General features: G+C 47.3%; 1 protein-coding gene across 1 annotated transcript in view; it reads right to left on the reverse strand.

Moving 5' to 3' along the window:
• ephx4 (epoxide hydrolase 4) overlaps positions 1-20,115 on the reverse strand; it is a 101,686-nt gene extending 81,571 nt beyond the window's left edge. Inside the window, exon 1 of the mRNA XM_042005731.1 lies at positions 19,737-20,115. Coding sequence (XP_041861665.1) covers positions 19,737-19,979 — 243 coding nt within the window. The 5' untranslated portion in view covers positions 19,980-20,115. The remainder of the gene's footprint in view (positions 1-19,736) is intronic.
• Between the last annotated feature and the right edge of the window lie 1,797 nt (positions 20,116-21,912).

Here is a 21,912-nt window from a genome sequence, read left to right on the forward strand (position 1 = left end):
GAAGGGAAGAAGCGCTGAAGTCAGAACGTATGAATGGATATCTCAGTCGGTAGAGCATCCGTCTGTCATGCAGAAGATCGAAGTTTGAATCCCACAGAGGTGAACAGTAACTGGTAGCAGTTTATTTAGTGTTAACTAATATTTATTTCTAGTTCCTTGGGGCTCCAGCTGGGTGGGCGGGGCTGCAGCTGCGGGTGGAGAGGGTGAGGCCAGAGACTCCACCCACCAGAGAGATGGTCTGATAGACCAAGATGAGGTAGAGAGACGGTCTATTGTGCATGTTTAATATTGGAATAAACCTGATCCAAGGTTTTTTCACCTCTAGTTGCACAGAACACATATTGATGAAAGCTTGGGAGCACAGACTTGAGTCCTGCATGATTAAAATCCCCTGCAATAATGTGCCCTCCCTCGGGATGGGCTGTTACGGCCGCCTGCTTGCCGGCTCGGCGACCAGCAGGACTGCAGCCTGGTGGCAGCTGAGTTGACTGACAGGGTGCATCATGTGGCACCGCCCCACCCCCTCACCTGGCACCTGGATTGGCCGGCTCGTTATCGGAAGGCGGGCTGTTCGTCATTGGAGCCCTACATAACCTCATCAGCAGCATCATTCGGGGCAGCTGTGGACAGTGGGACACATGCCTGCCAGGCTGAGAGGATTGTGGACTATTGTGTGTGAATTTGGCGAGTTAAGGAATAACATTAAGGACTTTAAGTTGATGTGTGTGGTGTTCCCTACCCTGAGTGAGGTGAAGTTAACTTTGGTTTGTTTTTGTATACTTAATTCCGCCTTTGTGCGTGTTACCCGTTTTTGTGGACATTTTCTTTTGATTGTTTTTCATAGTAATGGTGATACCCTTTAACGGGACACTTTAAGTTGATTACTCTGTTTTTTGTGGACATTCTCTTTTGATTATTATAGTGCTTGTGATACCCTGTAACGGGACACTTTAAGTTGGTTTATCATTTTGCGTTGTTCTTGTTTAGCTTGGCCGATACCAGAGCGGTATCTGGAACCCATTTTGTTAAAATAAATTGTATTTCCTTTTAACTCTGGTATTCGGCTCTCTTTGTGTTCCGTCCTCCTTACCCCTAGAGCACGAGGACGTAACATAATGGGGGCTCGTCCGGGAGATTATTAATTATTGTTATTATTACTTATAAATATAACGTGTATATTGTTAGAATAGAGTCAGAGGACTCTGTGTGTTCTGCTGAACGTTTTTTTTTGCGACAACAGGAACGTGTGACGGCACCTCATCACGGTAAGGATTAACTTCCGCATTTGGTAGTCATTGTACCTGTGGTTAAAATGGTTAAAAAGAAGGTCGCCTTCGATTTAGAGAGGTTTCTGGGGAATCCATCTCTAGATCAGGTGATGGATTGTCGTAAGGACGACTTAACGGTGATAGCTGATCACTTCGATATCCCATGGCTGAAACATTATAGGAAACGGGAATTGAGGTCAGTGGTAATAGCGGGTTTGGTGGAAAGAGACATTGTGTGTATGCCTGTTGGTTCCGAGACGCCGACTGGGTCTCCTGGTGCTGAGGATCATGCCCAGAGCATGGATCCGGTGATCGCTGAGCAGAAAGTCCGACCCACTCTGCCGGAGCAGGGAGAGGCATCTGGAGAAGATGATCGGGTTACGACTCCGATCACACTCCCCCGCTTTGACCCTCTCGTGCTCGACAGTAGCCAGGGAGCGTCCGGAGGGGATGCTCGGTTGAGGTTGCGGCTTGCCAAGCTTCACTTAGAGGCACAGGAGAAAGCTCAGGAGCGGCAGTTCCAACTAGAGGTACGCCGGTTGGAAATTGAAGCCGACAAAGCGGTGCGCTTGCGGCAAGCGGAGCTGAGCGCTCAGGCAAGTGTCTCCCCACCCGGATTACCTGGTCCATCCCAGGGACTGGCTTTACCATTTGATGTCTCTAAATCTATTCCTTTTGTTCCAGGGTTTCGGGAATCGGATGTGGACAGTTATTTTCCTGCCTTCGAGCGAATCGCTATTGCTCTAGCATGGCCGAAAGAGTGTTGGCCTCTCCTGGTACAATGCCGCTTAACTGGAAGAGCGCAAGAGGTAGTAGCAGCGCTCCCTCTTGTGGCTAGCCAGGATTATGAAGTAGTGAAAGCCACGGTTCTCAAGGCGTATGCGCTGGTTCCGGAGGCTTATCGCCAGAAATTCCGCACTTATAGAAAGGAATACTCTCAGACTTATGTGGAATATGCAAGAGAAAAATGTACTCTCTTTGACCGATGGTGTGCATCGTGTGGTGTAGAAACTTTTGAAGCCCTCCGTGAATTAATCTTAGTAGAAGAGTTCAAAAATAGAATACCAGAAGGGCTGGTTATTCATTTAAATGAGCAGAAAGTAACTCTGCTATCTTCTGCTGCAACAATGGCGGACGAATACGTCCTCACACATAGGACGGTGTTCCAGAAACCTGAAACACCGGCTGTAAGAAAAGGATCTGACATGAAGGCTAAGAAGCCCGAGGAGAGGCTCTGCTTTTACTGTCATAAGCCGGGTCATTTTATTGCGGACTGTCACAAGTTTAAGCAAGTGGAAAATAAACACACCTCCTCAAAAGGAGTTGGTTTTGTGAGCCAGAAAAATCCAGTGAAGGAGGATGTGGATCTGTGCTTTCAACCGTTCATTATAACTGGAACTGTTTCTTTAACAGGACGAGTGGAGGATGAAAGAGAAGTACGCATGCTGCGAGACACAGGTGCGTCACAGACTCTTATTTTGGCAGATGCGCTTCCTTTCTCCGAGACCTCGTCGGCAGGATATGACGTATTCCTGCGGGGAGTGGAGATGAAATACACTCCGCGCGCAGTACACACTGTGCACTTAAAAACTGCATTGGTTAGTGGCAGCTACCCAATGGCGGTTTGTGCCGAGCTTCCCGTGGCAAATGTCACTGTTTTGCTGGGAAATGACATAGCTGGTGGCTGTGTCATTCCCTCATTGGAAGTTGTGGGAGTTCCGACGCGTGAAGAGACGCAACAGGAAACCCTGCCAACGGGAGTGGTAACCCGTTCACAAAAACATAAAAACAACGAGGTACATGATGATGACATTGACCTGTCTGATAGTTTTATTGTTTCTCCTACAGATGAGGGTGCGGGAAGTGAGATTGAGACAGGGGTCTCCGACATAAAAGCTCGGAGTTCCCCCGTGTTCTCTGCTCTCCCGCTCCCTCCCCTTTCGAGAACCCAGCTGATCAACGCGCAGAGGGAGGATCCCACCTTGCAACCTTGTTACCCACAAGTGGTGAGTGCTGAGGGGGCCGAGATGAAGCCTAGCTCGTTTTTCTTAAACAACGACGTGTTAATGCGACGCTGGTGTCCGGTGGAGATACCAGACGAGGACTGGAATGTTGAGACACAGCTTGTTGTGCCGAGCATTTACCGTCAGCATATTCTTAAGCACGCGCATGATGCCTTATGGTTGGGACATCTAGGTATTAACAAAACATATCAGATGGTGTTAAAACACTTCTTCTGGCCAGGCCTGAAGAAGGATGTGGTCGCGTACGTAAAGAGCTGTCATGTATGCCAGATGGTGGGGAAACCCAACCAACCAGTTCCCCGTGCACCATTGCATCCCATACCTGCAGTGGGGGAACCGTTTGAACGACTAATTATTGATTGTGTAGGCCCATTACCCAGAACGAGATCGGGAAATGTGTTCATGTTAACGTTAATGTGTACGGCAACACGTTATCCGGAAGCAATACCGCTCCGACGGATAACCGCAAGGACAATTACTAAGGCATTGATAAAGTTCTTTTCTACTTTTGGTCTGCCGCGAGTAATACAGACAGACCAAGGAACTAACTTTAAGTCACGACTTTTTGCACAAGCACTAAGGGAGTTAGACATTAAACATGTCACTTCCAGCGCGTACCACCCTGAAAGCCAAGGAGCACTGGAACGCTGGCACCAGTCAGTAAAATCCGTACTTCGCAAGCACTGTTACAGCGACGTGAAACACTGGGACGAGGGGCTCCCATACGCGCTGTTCGCTGTTCGACAGGCGCCTCACGAATCCTTAGGTTTTAGTTCATCCGAGTTAGTTTTCGGCCATCAACTTCGTGGGCCCTTAAAGGTACTTAAAGAAAAACTGCTAGAAGCTAGTAGTCCGGAAAAGAACGCACTAGATTTCGTCACGGATCTCACCACTCGCTTGCGACACGCGCGCGAGCTCGCTGCTGCGTCTTTGCGAAGTTCGCAGGCGGAGATGAAAGCCCATTATGACAAGAAAGCTGTCACTAGACACTTTCAGGAGGGAGAAAAAGTGTTAGCTCTGCTCCCCTTGTCCAGTACTGCGTTGTCCGCTCGCTTTTCAGGTCCTTATATTGTCAAGACCCGTATAAGTGATACGTGTTACATTATAGCAACACCGGACCGCAAGCGGAAGACTCGTGTCTGTCACGTAAACATGCTTAAAGCATATATCCACCGTGTACCGCATTCGACGGAAAGTGTGACTCCGATTAAGAACGTTGGCCTACTGGTGAAGGAATCGAGTGGGTGTGCTCCCGATCCCGCTCCACCGGTAGAGCCCCGTTTAACTCCACAGTTACCAAATTCACAGATGCTGGAGGATCTGCCTTCTCTACTGCAGCATCTACCCCGTGCGCAACAGACGGATATTCGCGACTTAGTGCAAGAGTACGCGTGCATATTTAAAGATACACAAACTACCGTAGTAACGCATGACATTGACGTCCAGAACGCCAAACCCATAAAACAACATCCCTACCGTGCCAACCCTACTAAAAGACAGTTAATGAAACAAGAAGTAGAATATCTACTGGAAAATGGATTAGCCCAACCCAGTAGTAGTGCTTGGAGCTCCCCGTGCCTAGTCGAGCTCAAGCCTGACGGAACACCGCGTTTTATAACAGATTATCGCAAGGTGAACGCTGTAACTGTTCCCGACGCGTACCCGTTACCCCGTATAGACGACTGCATTGACGCTGTGGGGAATGCAAAGTTCGTCAGTAAGTTGGATCTGCTTAAGGGATACTGGCAGATCCCACTTACACCCCGTGCCTCCCAGATTTCCGCTTTTGTAACACCCGATCACTTCCTCCAATACAAAGTCATGGCATTTGGCATGTGTAATGCCCCGGCCACCTTTCAACGTTTGGTGAATACGTTGTTCGGTGAAGTTCCCCATTGCAGCATGTATTTGGATGACTTGGTGATCTACACAGAATCATGGGAGCAACACATGACAGTGCTGCGTACTGTGTTTACCATCCTAGCTAGCGCCTCTTTAACTTTGAACCTAGCAAAATGTGACTTTGCTAAGGCCACCGTCACTTATTTAGGACGACAAGTAGGACAGGGAAGCGTGCGGCCCGTGGAAGCCAAAATATCCGCTATGGTTGATTTCCCCGTACCGGAGAACCGAAAGGCGCTGCGCCGTTTCTTAGGTCTGACAGGTTATTACAGATCATTCTGTAGGAATTATGCGACCGTGGTCGAGCCCCTTACATCAATAATGAGTCCAAAGAGTACCTTCTGCTGGACTCCTGCGTGTCAACATTCGTTCGACAGCGTTAAGTCATTATTATTACACGCGCCCGTGCTGCGCGCACCTGACTTAACCCAGCCGTTTCTTTTGGAGGTAGATGCTAGTGCTGTGGGTGCAGGCGCCGTGCTCCTGCAGACTGGGTCTGACGGTTACAACCATCCCGTCTGCTATTTCTCTAAAAAGTTTAACCGGCACCAGCTCCATTATTCCACTATTGAGAAGGAAACCTTGGCTCTCGGATTGGCACTACAGCACTTCGAGGTGTACTTGGGATCTTCCCCTGTGCCAATTCTTGTTTACACCGACCACAACCCTCTTACGTTCCTGTCAAGGATGTACAATCATAACCAACGACTTATGAGATGGCCCTACTAATGCAAGAATTCCCTTTAGAAATCCGACACAAGAAAGGCAGCAAGAACGTGTTCGCTGACGCTTTGTCAAGGGTTGGTGTGTAAAATGTGAAAACATTACGTGTGTATGAACTTTATGTGAAATGTGTCTTCTTGAAATATGTTTGATGTGATAATCATCCATGCCGAGCACACTCATTGTATCCCGGATCCAGTTACTGCCTGAGTGAAGCATGGAGCTCCACTTTAAGGAGGGGAGTGTTACGGCCGCCTGCTTGCCGGCTCGGCGACCAGCAGGACTGCAGCCTGGTGGCAGCTGAGCTGACTGACAGGGTGCATCATGTGGCACCGCCCCACCCCCTCACCTGGCACCTGGATTGGCCGGCTCGTTATCGGAAGGCGGGCTGTTCGTCATTGGAGCCCTACATAACCTCATCAGCAGCATCATTCGGGGCAGCTGTGGACAGTGGGACACATGCCTGCCAGGCTGAGAGGATTGTGGACTATTGTGTGTGAATTTGGCGAGTTAAGGAATAACATTAAGGACTTTAAGTTGATGTGTGTGGTGTTCCCTACCCTGAGTGAGGTGAAGTTAACTTTGGTTTGTTTTTGTATACTTAATTCCGCCTTTGTGCGTGTTACCCGTTTTTGTGGACATTTTCTTTTGATTGTTTTTCATAGTAATGGTGATACCCTTTAACGGGACACTTTAAGTTGATTACTCTGTTTTTTGTGGACATTCTCTTTTGATTATTATAGTGCTTGTGATACCCTGTAACGGGACACTTTAAGTTGGTTTATCATTTTGCGTTGTTCTTGTTTAGCTTGGCCGATACCAGAGCGGTATCTGGAACCCATTTTGTTAAAATAAATTGTATTTCCTTTTAACTCTGGTATTCGGCTCTCTTTGTGTTCCGTCCTCCTTACCCCTAGAGCACGAGGACGTAACATGGGCTCTCAGCTATTTATTTACTATTTCTAGCATTAGCGTCGGGGGGTATAAATGCTGCTGTAATAGTGACTGCACTCAACTCTTGAGGTAAATAAAACGGTGTACATACCATGGAGATGGCCTCTAAATTAGCACAACAGTGACGAGCCACAATCCTGATGTTAGTGCACCAATTGTGAATTTAAATAAACAGACCACCTCCTTTGCTCTTGCCTGAGTCGATGTTTCTGTCTTGTCTGTGGCAAGTACGTCCTACTAGCTGCACTGATGAATATTTCTGTCATGGATGAGGTGTGGACGTGAGGACCCAAAGGCTGGACGGAGGCAGTTGCTGGAACAAAGGTTTTAATTAACAACTTACACTGGCGAGACCTACAGGGCAACACAACGGGTGACGTGACAAAGGAAAACTGAAATATATGCACAGAGGGCTGACTACACACAGGTGAGGTGAACTAATGAGCAGGACACAGAGAGCAGCACAGGACTAGCATGACCCTGAATAATAAAACCCAGAGCATAAACCGCCATCATGACACTTTCTACGCTAAAGTAAGCATAACGAATAGTTTATTTAGTGTTAACTAATATTTATTTCTAGTTCCTTGGGGCTCCAGCTGGGTGGGCGGGGCTGCAGCTGTGGGTGGAGAGGGTGAGGCCAGAGACTCCACCCACCATCGCTGCAGTTGTGGAAGTCCTGCAGGTGCTGAAGGAACCATCACCGCTATCAATCAGGTGGACAAGGAGCTGCAGGAAATGGAGACTGTCCTGATGGAAATTGGGCCAACAATTAAAAAAGGATTGTGTAAGAATAAATAAATAAATAAATAAATAAATACATAAATAAATAAATACATACATACATACATACATACATGTTAAGAGCAGGAATGACTGAGAAACGATGGTGAGTGAATCTTTGTTGGAAAAAAAAGAAAAAAAGAGAGAAACTGTTGAACTGAAAGACTATATGGAGACATAATTTTTTTTCTTTTAAAAAGAGAGTAACTTATGAAGTGAACTGTGAGGGAATTTTTGTTTAAAAAATTTCTTGAAGAAACTGTAGATGAGGGACAAAGACTGCAGTAGATCAATTCAATTCAATCAATTCAAAGCCTTTATTGTCATTACACATAGTAGTGTAACGAGATTGCTCGGCACTCCGTATACACGAAAACATGAAAACTCATAAAAAACAGAGAGACAAGACATATAACAACTTATACATTTGTAGCACCCATACAGCCACTCTTTAGGATGAGAATGGTGGGTGCTTGGGTTCGTTTTACGTAAAGGTCGATACCACCAAGGTGCACCTAGTAAGTGGATATTTCCAAACTTAAATGTCAAACCAGTATTATGCAGAATAGTCCTATGTAAGAAAGATATGACCCAGAGATGACTCAACTTTAGGCAAACTGTAAGGCCTTAGTTTTAATAAACAATAATATGGCAAAAATAAATATTAAACCCCCAGAAACAAAATATAAATCCCCAAATAGACGTACAAATTAAAACAAAAAACAATATAATATTCCCCAAACAAATCAAAACCCCTACAGATTAGATGTAAACCTTGTTAGTTTCAATGTATTTTTCCTCCTTCAAAACCACAATATTGTACGCTTAGCTCTTAGCTCAATACGCCAACACACAGAACAATACTCAAACAACAGTAGTGAACAAGCGAGCGAACAGTCTCCTTATTTAGCGGTGGTGGTGGGCACACACACACACACACACACACACACAGTCAAGGTTACTCACGGCTCCTCGTTAACTCACGGATCCACGGACTCAAAGGGAAAGACGTTGCAGGCCTGTTACTCTTGCAAAACATTGCATGCGTTGAGATATCAAGATCCTGGATGTTGGAAGGTGACGCAGTGCAGCTAGCCTAGCTATAGCACCACGTGGCTCGCTGGTAGCCTCCTCCGCTCACTTCACGATTTAATGTGGTTAAGGACCAGTTTCTCAAAACATTTCATGATCATAGGGATCAGTGCAATAGGTCTGTAGTCATTTAGATTTTCTGTAGCTGACTTCTCCTTTTTGGGGACCGGAATGATGGTAGCATTTTAAGCAGGATGGTACCACATGCAGCGCAAGAGAGATGTTGAAAATATGTGTGAAAACTCCAGCACATGCTTGCAGAACTTTACTGCGGATGCCGTCTGGTCCAGAAGCCTTCCTGGGATTAACTGTCTCGTATCTTGTTCACTCAGCTCTGGGGGGGGGGGGTTGGATACCTGGCAAAGAACTGATTTAGTTCCTCAACCAGGGAGGCATCACTGAGTGCAAAGCTGTCCGATCTTCCTTTGTAATTGGTGATCTGCTGTAGGCCCTGCCACACCCTCCTAGTGTTGTCTGTTAGATGATTTTGATCTTGTTTTTGTTTTGTGGCCCTTGAGGAGCTTTCTGACCTCTCTGATTGTTACATTGTCTGAACAGCACTTGATGTAGAATAGCACCGTCTCAGTATATGTTTCCAGGTCATCCTGGATGAACAAGTCCCATTGTGTGTCACCAAAACAGTCCTGAAGTTGTGATATAGCCCCCTCAGGCCATGTAGTGATGGTAGTTTAGACTGGCCTAGATGCTTTCCTGAGGGGGGTATAGGCTGGAAATAAGAACAGCGAGAGATGGTCTGATAGACCAAGATGAGGTAGTGATGATAATGAGCAGGACACAGAAAGCAGCACAGGACTAGCATGACCCTGAATAATAAAACCCAGAGCATAAACCGCCATCATGACACTTTCTACGCTAAAGTAAGCATAACGAATGGCAGGAGAGACAATTAAAAGCCGGATGCTATTTTTTTAGGTTGCTAAAGGAATTAGCGTCCGTAGGATAGCAAAGGAAGGCCCTCTCCCACCATCAGATGAGAGAGACCCCCACTCAAAGCCCCTCTTTTGACAGGGCTTAGTAAGGTCATATTGAAGACCCCACGTTTGGAAGTCAGAACAACTGCTCTTTTATTGGTTTTTCTTTACTTTTTAATTACTTTTAACATAATACATAATATACAATAATTTATTTCTCTTTTATACACACACATATAAGTATATAAAGTGGATTGCTTATACCAGGGAATTGATATCTCAGAAACATTCAAAGCATGACCGATAGCTCAGATTTCATGTAATGTGAATGGTCTGTTAAATCTGATTAAACGCAAAAAATTCTAACTAAAATGAAGAAAGAACAAGCACAAATTGTGTATCTACAGGAAAGCCATCTAGACAGTAAAGAACTGGAAAATGAAAAAGAAGAAGAATTCAGAAAAGTTGTTTCCTCTTCCTATAAACTGGGACGAAGGAATGGGTGGCTATCCTGTGTGTACGCGCTGCCATAACTCAGATATGATGTAGTAATGCACCGATCCAGGTTTTTCCGATCCAATCCAATATCGATACCTGGGCTGAATGTATCGGCCGATACCGATCCGATACTACTGTTGAATGAATGAACTGTATGCCTTGCCATGTGAGTGAAGGCATCAGGCTAAACATTAGCCTTGTTAAATTAACACAGATATAAATGTACTTAGTATTATTTATTAACAAATAACAAATTGTACATTAGCAGCAAAACGAAATAACATTTCTATGTAAACATTTAGTGCACTGCAAACAGATATTAAAAAATATAAAATATTGCAGCTGAAACCCAAGAATCAAGTGGCAAAATGAACTTTGTCAAAAATACAAAATGAACAGAAGTAACACTTCCATGTAAACATTTAGAAATTCTAAATCCAATATAAAATATAGCAGCTGAGAACAAACAAGTATCAGAAGAACGAGCTTAAATAAAACTTTATAAACATTTTGTGCTCACACCTGACCTGACCTGCTCAAACTACTCACTTCAGGAGCAATGGCAGGTTCTTTCTCATGAAAATAAGACTTTCTGCTCTCTCTGGTGTCCGTCTGTTTCTTTTCTCATTCACAACGTTGGAGGCTGTCCTGAACAGTCTCACTTTCTACACTTGTGCAGGGGCACAGAGGTACTTTCTGGCAGTTGCAGCAAGGTTAGGAAACCGATCCCTGTTGACTCCCCAGTACTGGTAAGGGTTGTCTAAGGTAGCAATTGTTCTCTCAGTAAAAAAAAGTATGCACTTGGGCGGCAGAGCTTGTGTTGATTGCTTCACCAGGATCCTCACACTCCTCCAGAATCTGATCAAATTCCTCCATTAAGCTGCTCTTACTTAGTGGTGGTGATGCTGCTGCTGGTCCTGCTGCTGCTTCCAACCGAGGGGCCTTGTCTGCTGGCTCTGAAGCCTCTGATGCTTTAGGTCTGCTGCTCCCCAAGTCAGCTTCCTGAATTTCTTGAGTCCGTATGTCTTTCATAGGCTTTGTGGAGTCTGCGCCTGAGACGTATCTGAAACAAAAATAAAACAAAGCTAGGGGAAATTATGGGCTTTAAATGACTTGCACACAAAACAACGCACACACAATTGCTGTTTAAAAAACATATCATTTATATTTTATACTAACTTTAAATGTACATAATGGCATCTTACCACATTCAAACTTGCACACAACTGCATGTTACTATGGAGATAAAAATTATATTACGTAATGTTAACAGGCTTACTATCTCACCTGTCTTTATATCTGGGATCCAGCAAGGTGGCAGGTGCATACAGGGGTTCATCTTCCGCAGTGTTGAATCGTTTGTCGACAGCTTGTAGCAGGGTCGTTTTCATTGTTTGATGCCAGAATCGGCCTCATTTTCCTTGGCCAGGATGCGCTTCAGGACTGTGACGGCTGGAATGACATCAGCGGCGGAGGCGGTGGATGAGCTGACTTTCCTAGTGAGCTCTTCAAATGGTGCTAAAACAGTCACGGTTTTTTCCAGCAAAGTCCACTGGTTAATTGTCAATGTCGCGGGCAGGTTATGATCAGCAACATAGGCACCGAGGGCTCGCCTCTGCTCCAGAAGACTCTCTATCATATAATACGTGCTGTTCCACCTCGTCCTGACGTCTTGTTGCAGGCGTTTAGGTGGCATTTGCATTTGGAGCTGGATATCATGGAGCCTTGAATATGCAAGTGGGGAATGTTTAAAATGTCCCACAATCTGTCGGCAGCTTGCATTGGCATCACTCCCTCGTTGACGACGAGGGACTGATGCCAATGAGCTGCCAACGAGCTGCAGCGTATGAGCGCCCCCATGTTGTCCATGGCGTTTTTCATATTGCTGGCATGATCAAGCATTCCCTTTATAGCAGCCGAAATCCCTTCTCCTGTGTGATCCGGGGAAGTTTTTTGCCTGGAGCATTGCGCTGTGAGGTAAACAACTCGCGTCTAACCAGTGCACAGTTAAACTTAAAGCTTCATGGGGCACAGGTCGGAGCTCCAGATATCTATGGTGAAGCTCAATGATGCTATATCCTTTAATTCCTCTCATATGTGTCTGTACACTTGTACAGTTCAGGCAGAGCGGTCTCAGAGAAATATTTTCGAGATGGTAAAGTGTACCTTGGCCCAAGATGTTCCATCAGGCGGCCAAATCCTTCGTTATCAACAACAGAGAGGGGCTGGGAATCTAAAACAATTAACTCCATAACCTTCTCCGTTATGTTTGTTGCTTTCACGCTACCAGCTGGAAGTTTGTCCAGTCTTTGCAGTGCGTCTACCAAAGTTAGCTGCTTCGTTGTGCTCTCTGCCTTCGTTCGGAGCTCCGTGTGCTCTTTAGCATGGTGCTTTTGGAGGTGCTTATTTAAGTTTGTGTTGTTGTATTTAGCAACGTTATCACCACCCCTCGCAATTTGCATGTAGCAGTCGGACTTGTTGGTGTATCAAGCTTATCAAATATTTCCATACAGCAGACTTGGTTCGGTCCGGCGCTCGCTCCATGTTGCTCTGTGTTTGCTCGTCACTAGCATGCTGACGTAACCAGCTTGCAAACATGGAATTGAAGTGACTAGATGCTGTAACTGTATTGCTGTGTATGATATTAATAAAAAAAAAAAAAACTGACCGGATCGAAAAACTGGATCGGCCTCATTCATCCGATATCAGATCCAGCTAATTAGTCAATATCGGAGCCGATATCTGATGTGGGTATCGGTGCATCTCTAATATGATGGTAGCAGAAACACTGGGCCTTCTAATCCATGGGGGAGATTTTAATATACATTGACAACCTGCACTAAATACCTCCAATGAGGGAACAAAGGAAAAACTCTTTAATTAAGAAAATTAACACATTATTTGAGAAGGTTGGATTAATCGTAATATTGAGAGAGATACATCCGAACCAGACTTTACTTGTTACTCTTCACCTCACTCAGGTGCAATGGCAGAAATCAGAAAAATACGGAATGAAATGAAAGATTTGACTATGCAGGAAATAAAGAAAAACCTGGTGTTTCTTAAACAAAAGCCCTAGGTGGCTCCAATTCAATGAAAGTCCTGGCCTGGAGGCTTAAAAAGAAAATAGCAGAGAACACAATTCATAAAATTAACGACCCAAATACAAAGATAATAAAAAATAAACTAAATGAAAATCAGGGAGCCGCTGAAACATTTTATCAGACTTTATGATAAAAAGCAGCATGGCTGAAATGGTACGCTTCCTAGACTCTGGAATTACTGATGTTCAACGGAAAACAGAATGAATTATGAGTGAGGACATGACAGAAAAGGAGCTAAAAGCAGCAACAAGTAGATTGAAATTCCACAGATTAGCAGGACCAGGTGGATTTATGATGAACAGAACAAGGAGCTGGAAGAAGAACTGATCCCAGTGATGCTTCCTACCCTGACCTGGGTTCTAAAGAAGGCACGAGTACCCCGGTGCAACAATCTCTGTCATCCCCAAAGAAAATAAAGGGAAATGAGAATGTGGATCATATAGACCAATATGAATGTGGACTGCAGGTAGTTTACTTTCCCAGTCTGGTACATAATGATCAAGCAGGCTTCACCCAAGATAATACACGACGGACGCTACGTGTCATCAACCATCTCCAGAGAACCAAACAGCAGCACTGATCTTTAGTATTGATGCAGAAAAGGTTTTTGACTTAGTGGATTTATCGACTTTCACATAAATTTGTCCTCCATGAAACTGTTACTGAAACAGTAGAGGCGGTATATAATAAACCTGCAGCTAGTTACAGTAAATGGTTACTTATCGAAGAGTTTCTGTCTAAAAGACAGGAAGGTGCACTGTCGCCTCCTATTTGCTTTATATCTGGAACCCTTTGCTCAATTTGTGAGACAAAATAAAGACATAAAGGATGTTGTTTTGCATGGGAAGGAGCAGAAATTGGCTGATCTTTTTGGGACAACCAACAGAGTCTCTACCTACACTCATGACATCACTTGAATATTTCTGTAAGATATCCAGTTACAGAATTACTGTCAGAAAAACACAACTAAATATAATTTTAGCCTTCCAGAAGAAATTAAAAATAATTACCACTTAGTTTTGCAAACAGAATGGGAGTTATAACACCACAAAATCTATCAAAACTGCTAGAATGCTAGAATGACTTACCAATACAAAGGAGAATAAAAGAGGACATAACATATCCAAACTTGACTTCAAGAATTGATTGAATTAAAATTAACTTCCCCCCAAATTACTGCATTTATTTCAAATGCTGCCAGTAGAAATAAGACTGAGAGAATTTAAAGAATGGGACAAAATTTTATCTAGATATATATGGGAAAGTAAATGGCCTCGAATTCAGCTAAAAACTTTACAACAGGCCAAAGGAAAAGGAGGACGGGCCTCCCTTCTCTTATGGACCATTACTGGGCTGCACAGCTGAGGCCAGTGACATGCTGGTGTAATCCCTCATACAAGGCTCAGTCCCATACAAGCAGTAACTGCAGACAGTTGCCAGCTGGAGCTTAAAAGAACCACCGGAAACTCATGGAGCAAGTTAACTTATAAAATCTGGGGAACAGTAGTAAAAGAACACATGTTAGAAGCAGATATAGCAAACAGCAAACAGCTGTTAGACCTATTTAAGGTCACATATAGTTCAGATAAAGATAGAGGCATTATTTCTGGTATAATGACTCCTAAATAAAAAAACACATTCAACTCTATATATTAAAAAACTAAATGGGAAAAGGAGGGAGGAAATGAAATCATGGAAGAATAATGGATAGCAATATGAGAAATAAATAGAAATGCAGCAGTTTGCTGAGCTGGAAAAATGTTTTATTCCACCTCACCAGAAATCTCATTCCCCAGCCTGCTGGAGAAACTGTGGACATAAAATCACCAAGTTTACTGGGGCTGTCCTGTTGTTAAAGTTAAAGGAACTTAAAACATGACACAATACAAGAAACATTTAGAAGGACGTTATCTCTTAAAAAAACTTTTGTTTTTGGTCTCATGCCTAGTGATCTTTGAAGGAACAGGTAACTTTTGCCAAAGTCTCATGTGTAATGCACATTCCCGACTTTAGCTGGAGAAAAAACATTTTTTTAGGACTTATAAGCAGAAAAAGACACACACACACCGGTTGCTGGATTCCTTTTGTTGTCCGAGGACACGGCAACAACTAGCTGTTTGTCTTCCCAGAAAGTTTCTTTGCTGCAGATTCAACAGATCTGAGTCTATTCATTGCTCAGGATTTCAATAAATGGTAAATGGTCTGTATTTATATAGCGTTTTACTGTACCCGGAACGATACCCAAAGCGCTTTACATTAAACAATTCATTCACCCATTCACACACACATTCACACACTGAGGGCAGAAGCTGCCATGCAAGGTGCTTACCACAACCCATCAGGAGCAATTAGGGGTTCTGTGTCTTGCTCAGGGACACCTTGACAGGCCGAGGATCGAACCTCCAACCCTCAAGCTACAAGATGACCGCTCTATCCACTGAGCCACGCTGCCCTATTTAATGTTTAATAAAACATTAAATATTTGAGATGGTACATATGGAGGCTGGTAGCTGGAGGTTGGCTGATGGAGGCTGGTAGCTGGAGTTTGGTAGCTGGAAGTTGGCTGATGGAGGCTGGTAGCTGGAGGCTGGCAGCTGGAGGTTGGCTGATGGAGGCTGGTAGCTGGAGTTTGGTAGCTGGAGGCTGGCAGCTGGAGGCTGGTAGCTGAAGGTTGGCTGATGGAGGCTGGTAGCTGGAGTTTGGTAGCTGGAGGTTGGCTGATGGAGGCTGGTAGCTGGAGTTTGGTTTGCTGGAGGTTGGTAGCTGGAGGTTGGCAGCTGGAGGCTGGCTGATGAAGGCTGGTAGCTGGAAGCTGGTAGCTGGAGGCAGGCAGTTGGAGGCTGGCAGCTGGAGGTTGGCTGATGGAGGCTGGTAGCTGGTAGCTGGAGGAAGGCAGTTGGAGGCTGGCAGCTGGAGGTTGGTAGCTGGAGGCTGGCAGCTGGAGGTTGGCTGATGAAGGCTGGTAGCTGGAAGCTGGTAGCTGGAGGCAGGCAGTTGGAGGCTGGCAGCTGGAGGTTGGCTGATGGAGGCTGGTAGCTGGAGGCGGGCAGCTGGAGGTTGGCTGATGGAGGCTGGTAGCTGGAGTTTGGTAGCTGGAGGCTGGCAGCTGGAGGTTGGCTGATGGAGGCTGGTAGCTGGAGTTTGGCTGATGGAGGCTGGCAGCTGGAGGTTGGCTGATGGAGGCTGGAAACTGGAGTTTGGTAGCTGGAGGTTGGCTGATGGAGGCTGATAGCTGGAGGCTGGCAGCTGGAGGTTGGCTGATGGAGGCTGGTAGCTGGAGTTTGGTAGCTGGAGGCTGGCAGCTGGAGGTTGGCTGATGGAGGCTGGCAGCTGGAGGCTGACAGCTGGAGGTTGGCTGATGGAGGCTGGCTGATGGAGGCTGGTAGCTGGAGTTTGGTAGCTGGAGGTTGTAGCTGGAGGTTGGCTGATGGAGGCTTGTAGCTGGAGGCTGGCAGCTGGAGGCTGGCTGATGGAGGCTGGCAGCTGGAGGTTGTAGCTGGAGGTTGTAGCTAGAGGTTGGCTGATGGAGGCTGGTAGCAGGAGGCTGGCAGCTGGAGGTTGGCTGATGGAGGCTGGTAGCTGGAGTTTGGTAGCTGGAGGCTGGCAGCTGGAGGTTGGCTGATGGAGGCTGGCAGCTGGAGGTTGGCTGATGGAGGCTGGTAGCTGGAGGCTGGCTGATGGAGGCTGGCAGCTGGAAGTTGTAGCTGGAGGTTGTAGCTGGAGGTTGGCTGATGGAGGCTGGTAGCTGGAGGCTGGCAGCTGGAGTTTGTAGCTGGAGGTTGTAGCTGGAGGTTGTAGCTGGAGGTTGGCTGATGGAGGCTGGGAGCTGGAGGCTGGCAGCTGGAGGTTGGCTGATGGAGGCTGGTAGCTGGAGTTTGGTAGCTGGAGGTTGGCTGATGGAGGCTGGTAGCTGGAGGCTGGCAGCTGGAGGTTGGCTGATGGAGGCTGGTAGCTGGAGTTTGGTAGCTGGAGGCTGGCTGATGGAGGCTGGTAGCTGGAGTTTGGTAGCTGGAGGCTGGCAGCTGGAGGTTGGCAGCTGGAGGTTGGCTGATGGAAGTTGGCTGATGGAGGCTGGTAGCTGGAGTTTGGTAGCTGGAGGCTGGCAGCTGGAGGTTGGCAGTTGGAGGCTGGCTGATGGAGGCTGGTAGCTGGAGTTTGGTAGCTGGAGGTTGTAGCTGGAGGTTGGCTGATGGAGGCTGGTAGCTGGAGGCTGGCAGCTGGAGGTTGGCAGCTGGAGGTTGGCTGATGGAGGCTGGTAGCTGGAGGTTGGCAACTGGAGGTTGGCAGCTGGAGGTTGGCTGATGGAGGCTGGTAGCTGGAGTTTGGTAGCTGGAGGCTGGCAGCTGGAGGTTGGCTGATGGAGGCTGGTAGCTGGAGTTTGGTAGCTGGAGGCTGGCAGCTGGAGGTTGGCTGATGGAGGCTGGTAGCTGGAGTTTGGTAGCTGGAGGCTGGCAGCTGGAGGTTGGCTGATGGAGGCTGGCAGCTGGAGGTTGGCTGATGGAGGCTGGAAACTGGAGTTTGGTAGCTGGAGGTTGGCTGATGGAGGCTGATAGCTGGAGGCTGGCAGCTGGAGGTTGGCTGATGGAGGCTGGTAGCTGGAGTTTGGTTTGTTGGAGGTTGGTAGCTGGAGGTTGGCAGCTGGAGGCTGGCTGATGGAGGTTGGTAGCTGGAGGTTGGCAGCTGGAGGTTGGCTGATGAAGGCTGGTAGCTGGAAGCTGGCAGCTGGAGGTTGGCTGATGGAGGCTGGTAGCTGGAGTTTGGTAGCTGGAGGCTGGCAGCTGGAGGTTGGCTGATGGAGGCTGGCTGATGGAGGCTGGTAGCTGGAGTTTGGTAGCTGGAGGTTGTAGCTGGAGGTTGGCTGATGGAGGCTGGTACCTGGAGGCTGGCAGCTGGAGGCTGGCTGATGGAGGCTGGCAGCTGGAGGTTGTAGCTGGAGGTTGGCTGATGGAGGCTGGTAGCTGGAGGCTGGCAGCTGGAGGATGGCTGATGGAGGCTGGTAGCTGGAGTTTGGTAGCTGGAGGCTGGCAGCTGGAGGTTGGCTGATGGAGGCTGGCAGCTGGAGGCTGACAGCTGGAGGTTGGCTGATGGAGGCTGGTAGCTGGAGGCTGGCAGCTGGAGGTTGGCACCTGGAGGTTGGCTGATGAAGGCTGGTAGCTGGAGTTTGGTAGCTGGAGTTTGTAGCTGGAGGTTGTAGCTGGAGGTTGGCTGATGGAGGCTGGGAGCTGGAGGGTGGTAGCTGGAGGTTGGCTGATGGAGGCTGGTAGCTGGAGTTTGGTAGCTGGAGGTTGGCTGATGGAGGCTGGTAGCTGGAGGCTGGCAGCTGGAGGTTGGCTGATGGAGGCTGGTAGCTGGAGTTTGGTAGCTGGAGGCTGGCTGATGGAGGCTGGTAGCTGGAGTTTGGTAGCTGGAGGTTGGCTGATGGAAGTTGGCTGATGGAGGCTGGTAGCTGGAGTTTGGTAGCTGGAGGCTGGCAGCTGGAGGTTGGCTGATGGAGGCTGGCTGATGGAGGCTGGTAGCTGGAGTTTGGTAGCTGGAGGTTGTAGCTGGAGGTTGGCTGATGGAGGCTAGTAGCTGGAGGCTGGCAGCTGGAGGTTGGCTGATGGAGGCTGGTAGCTGGAGGCTGGCAGCTGGAGGTTGGCAGCTGGAGGCTGGCTGATGGAGGCTGGTAGCTGGAGGCTGGCAGCTGGAGGTTGGCAGCTGGAGGTTGACTGATGGAGGCTGGTAGCTGGAGTTTGGTAGCTGGAGGCTGGTAGCTGGAGGCTGGCAGCTGGAGGCTGGCTGATGGAGGCTGGTAGCTGGAGTTTGGTAGCTGGAGGCTGGCAGCTGGAGGTTGGCTGATGGAGGTTGGCTGCTGGAGGTTGGCAGCTGGAGGCTGGTAGCTGGAGGTTGGCAGCTGGAGGCTGGCAGCTGGAGTTTGGTAGCTGGAGGTTGGCTGATGGAGGTTGGCTGCTGGAGGCTGGCAGCTGGAGTTTGGTAGCTGGAGGCTGGTAGCTGGAGGTTGGCTGATGGAGGCTGGTAGCTGGAGTTTGGTAGCTGGAGGCTGGCAGCTGGAGGTTGGCTGATGGAGGCTGGTAGCTGGAGTTTGGTAGCTGGAGGCTGGCAGCTGGAGGTTGTAGCTGGAGGTTGGCTGATGGAGTTTGGTAGCTGGAGGCTGGCAGCTGGAGGTTGTAGCTGGAGGTTGGCTGATGGAAGATGGTAGCTGGAGGCTGGCAGCTGGAGGTTGGCTGATGGAGGTTGGCTGTTGGAGGCTGCAGCAGCTGTTTCTGCAGCATCAACTCATCTCAGATGAAACCGCCTCATGATTGAGTCAAAAATCCTGCCCACTTAGGCTTGTCACGACGCATCACGAGGGGAAGGTGTAGATGCGTTTCACACGTGTACAAGAAAACCTCGTTTATCTCTGAGAGGCGCGAGACAGCTTTCATTTCCAAGTGATTGTGTGAGTGCGCAGCTTACCTTGATCCTGACATAGCAGTGGGTTCCCAAGGACGTGTCATTCAGACAAGCCGGGGGAGTTTCACGAATCACCCATCGGAAGGTTTCTGTCGGCCTCAAGACGATGTTCCAGCAAAGTTTCAGCAGAGCTCCGATGGTGCAGACAGCACAATAACCGTAAACCAGCGACCAATACCCGCAAACTCTGAATCGCAGCGCAAGTCTCAGCACAAAAAACAGCAAGTTGCGGAGAAGTCGCGCCATCTTTTCATTGTGGCTGGAAACAAATCCTGGTCTGCTTACTGGTCGATTTCTTTAACTGATCGTTTCTGGTTAAACAGCTCTGACAATGTCGTCTCCTTACCAGCGCTCGACCGTCTGAAGGGAGGATCCCGGTACGCTGCTGAATGGGACGGGGGCGCGAGCATCACGTCATATTCCACGCGTGCGTGTGACAGCGCTGGCTGTTCAGATAGAGAATAAAAGAGGCAAGTCTGACACTGAATGGAGCATAACCCGGTGGATTTTCAGGAGAAGAGCTGTAGGGACACGCAGCCCTGCAGAATGACGGCAGAGCAGCAACAACGCGCTATGCAACCATTGCAGCTGTTCACAATGAGCACGCGCTGCAACCAGTTTTAGGTTGGACATTTGACAGACACCAGGTACCAGGTCCCTTTAAGGGACCATCAATAAATGGCAGGCTTTCCGTAAGACGGCAATTCTCATAAAGGAGGTAAACCAATATTTTTAATGAACTGGCCATATGACCAAGTGTCTCCAAAGAAAAGAGTAATTCTGTAGTAAACAGAGAAATAAAACGTATTTTTGTTTTTATACAGGGTGCCAAATCTTTTGGATTGCTTCATATTTTAATGAAAATATTAATAATTTCTTAAGAAAGAGAGAGAGTGAAAAAAAATCCCAATAACTTCTGAACCATGTGATCCAGTCCCTTCAAAGCACAGCTGAACTGAAGCAGAAGACCATCCAAACAACACAAGTCTATGTTTATTATTTCCCCTCTTGTCATATTTTATATGAATATTTCATATTAAAATCATCAACAATCGCTCTTGGTAGTCTATTCATTGAATAGTTTCTAGCTGTGATTTTCCAGGAACACAAAGGAAGTCCTCCTGCCCTCTTTGAATCTGTGTTATATTTTATATTAATTAACTGTATTTTATTATTATAACATAGTATTTCAACCTAAATACACTGCTCAAAAAATAAGGAAGACTAAAATAACACATCCTGGATCTGAATGAATGAAATATTCATATTAAGCACTTTGTTCTTTACATAGTTAAATGTGGTGACAACAAAATCACATAAAAATGATCAATGGAAATCAGTTTTATTAACCCATGGAGGTCTGGATTTGGAGACACACTCAAATTAAAGTGGAAAAACAACTACAGGCTGATCCAGCTTTGATGTAATGTCCTTAAAACAAGTCAGAATGAGGCTCAGTAGTGTGTGTGGCCTCCACGTGCCTGTAGGACCTCCCAAGAGGTCTGGACATTCTCCTGTTGAGGTGGTGGATGGTCTCCTGAGGGATCTCCTCCCAGACCTGGACATAAAGCATCTGCCAACTCCTGGACAGTTTGTGGTGGATGGAGACATGATGTCCCAGATGTGCTCAGCTGGATTCAGGTCTGGGGAACGGACGGCCAGTCCATAGCATCAATGCTTCGTCTGGCAGGAACTGCTGACACACTCCAGCCACATGAGGTCTAGCACTGTCTAGGAGGAACCCAGGACCAACCGCACCAGCATGTGGTCTCACAAGGGGTCTGAGGATCTCATCTCGGTACCTAATGGCAGTCAGGCTACCTCTGGCGAGCACATGGAGGGCTGTGCAGCCCCCCAAAGAAATGCCACCCCCCACCATTACTGGCCCACTGCCAAACCGGTCATGCTGGAGGATGTTCAGGCAGCAGAACGTTCTCCACGACGTCTCCAGACTCTAACACGTCTGTCTCATGTGCTCAGTGTGAACCTGCTTCCATCTGTGAAGAACACAGGGGCCAGTGGCCAAGTTACCAATCTTGGTGTTTTCTCTGGTAAAAGCCAAACGTCCTGCATGGTGTTGGGCTGTAAACACAACCCCCACCTGTGGACTTCGGCCCTCATACCTCCCTCATGGAGTCTGTTTCTGACCGTTTGAGCTACACCTGCACATCTGTGTCCT

Source organism: Melanotaenia boesemani, chromosome 14, assembly GCF_017639745.1.
Source record: "Melanotaenia boesemani isolate fMelBoe1 chromosome 14, fMelBoe1.pri, whole genome shotgun sequence".
Lineage (NCBI taxonomy): Eukaryota > Metazoa > Chordata > Actinopteri > Atheriniformes > Melanotaeniidae > Melanotaenia > Melanotaenia boesemani.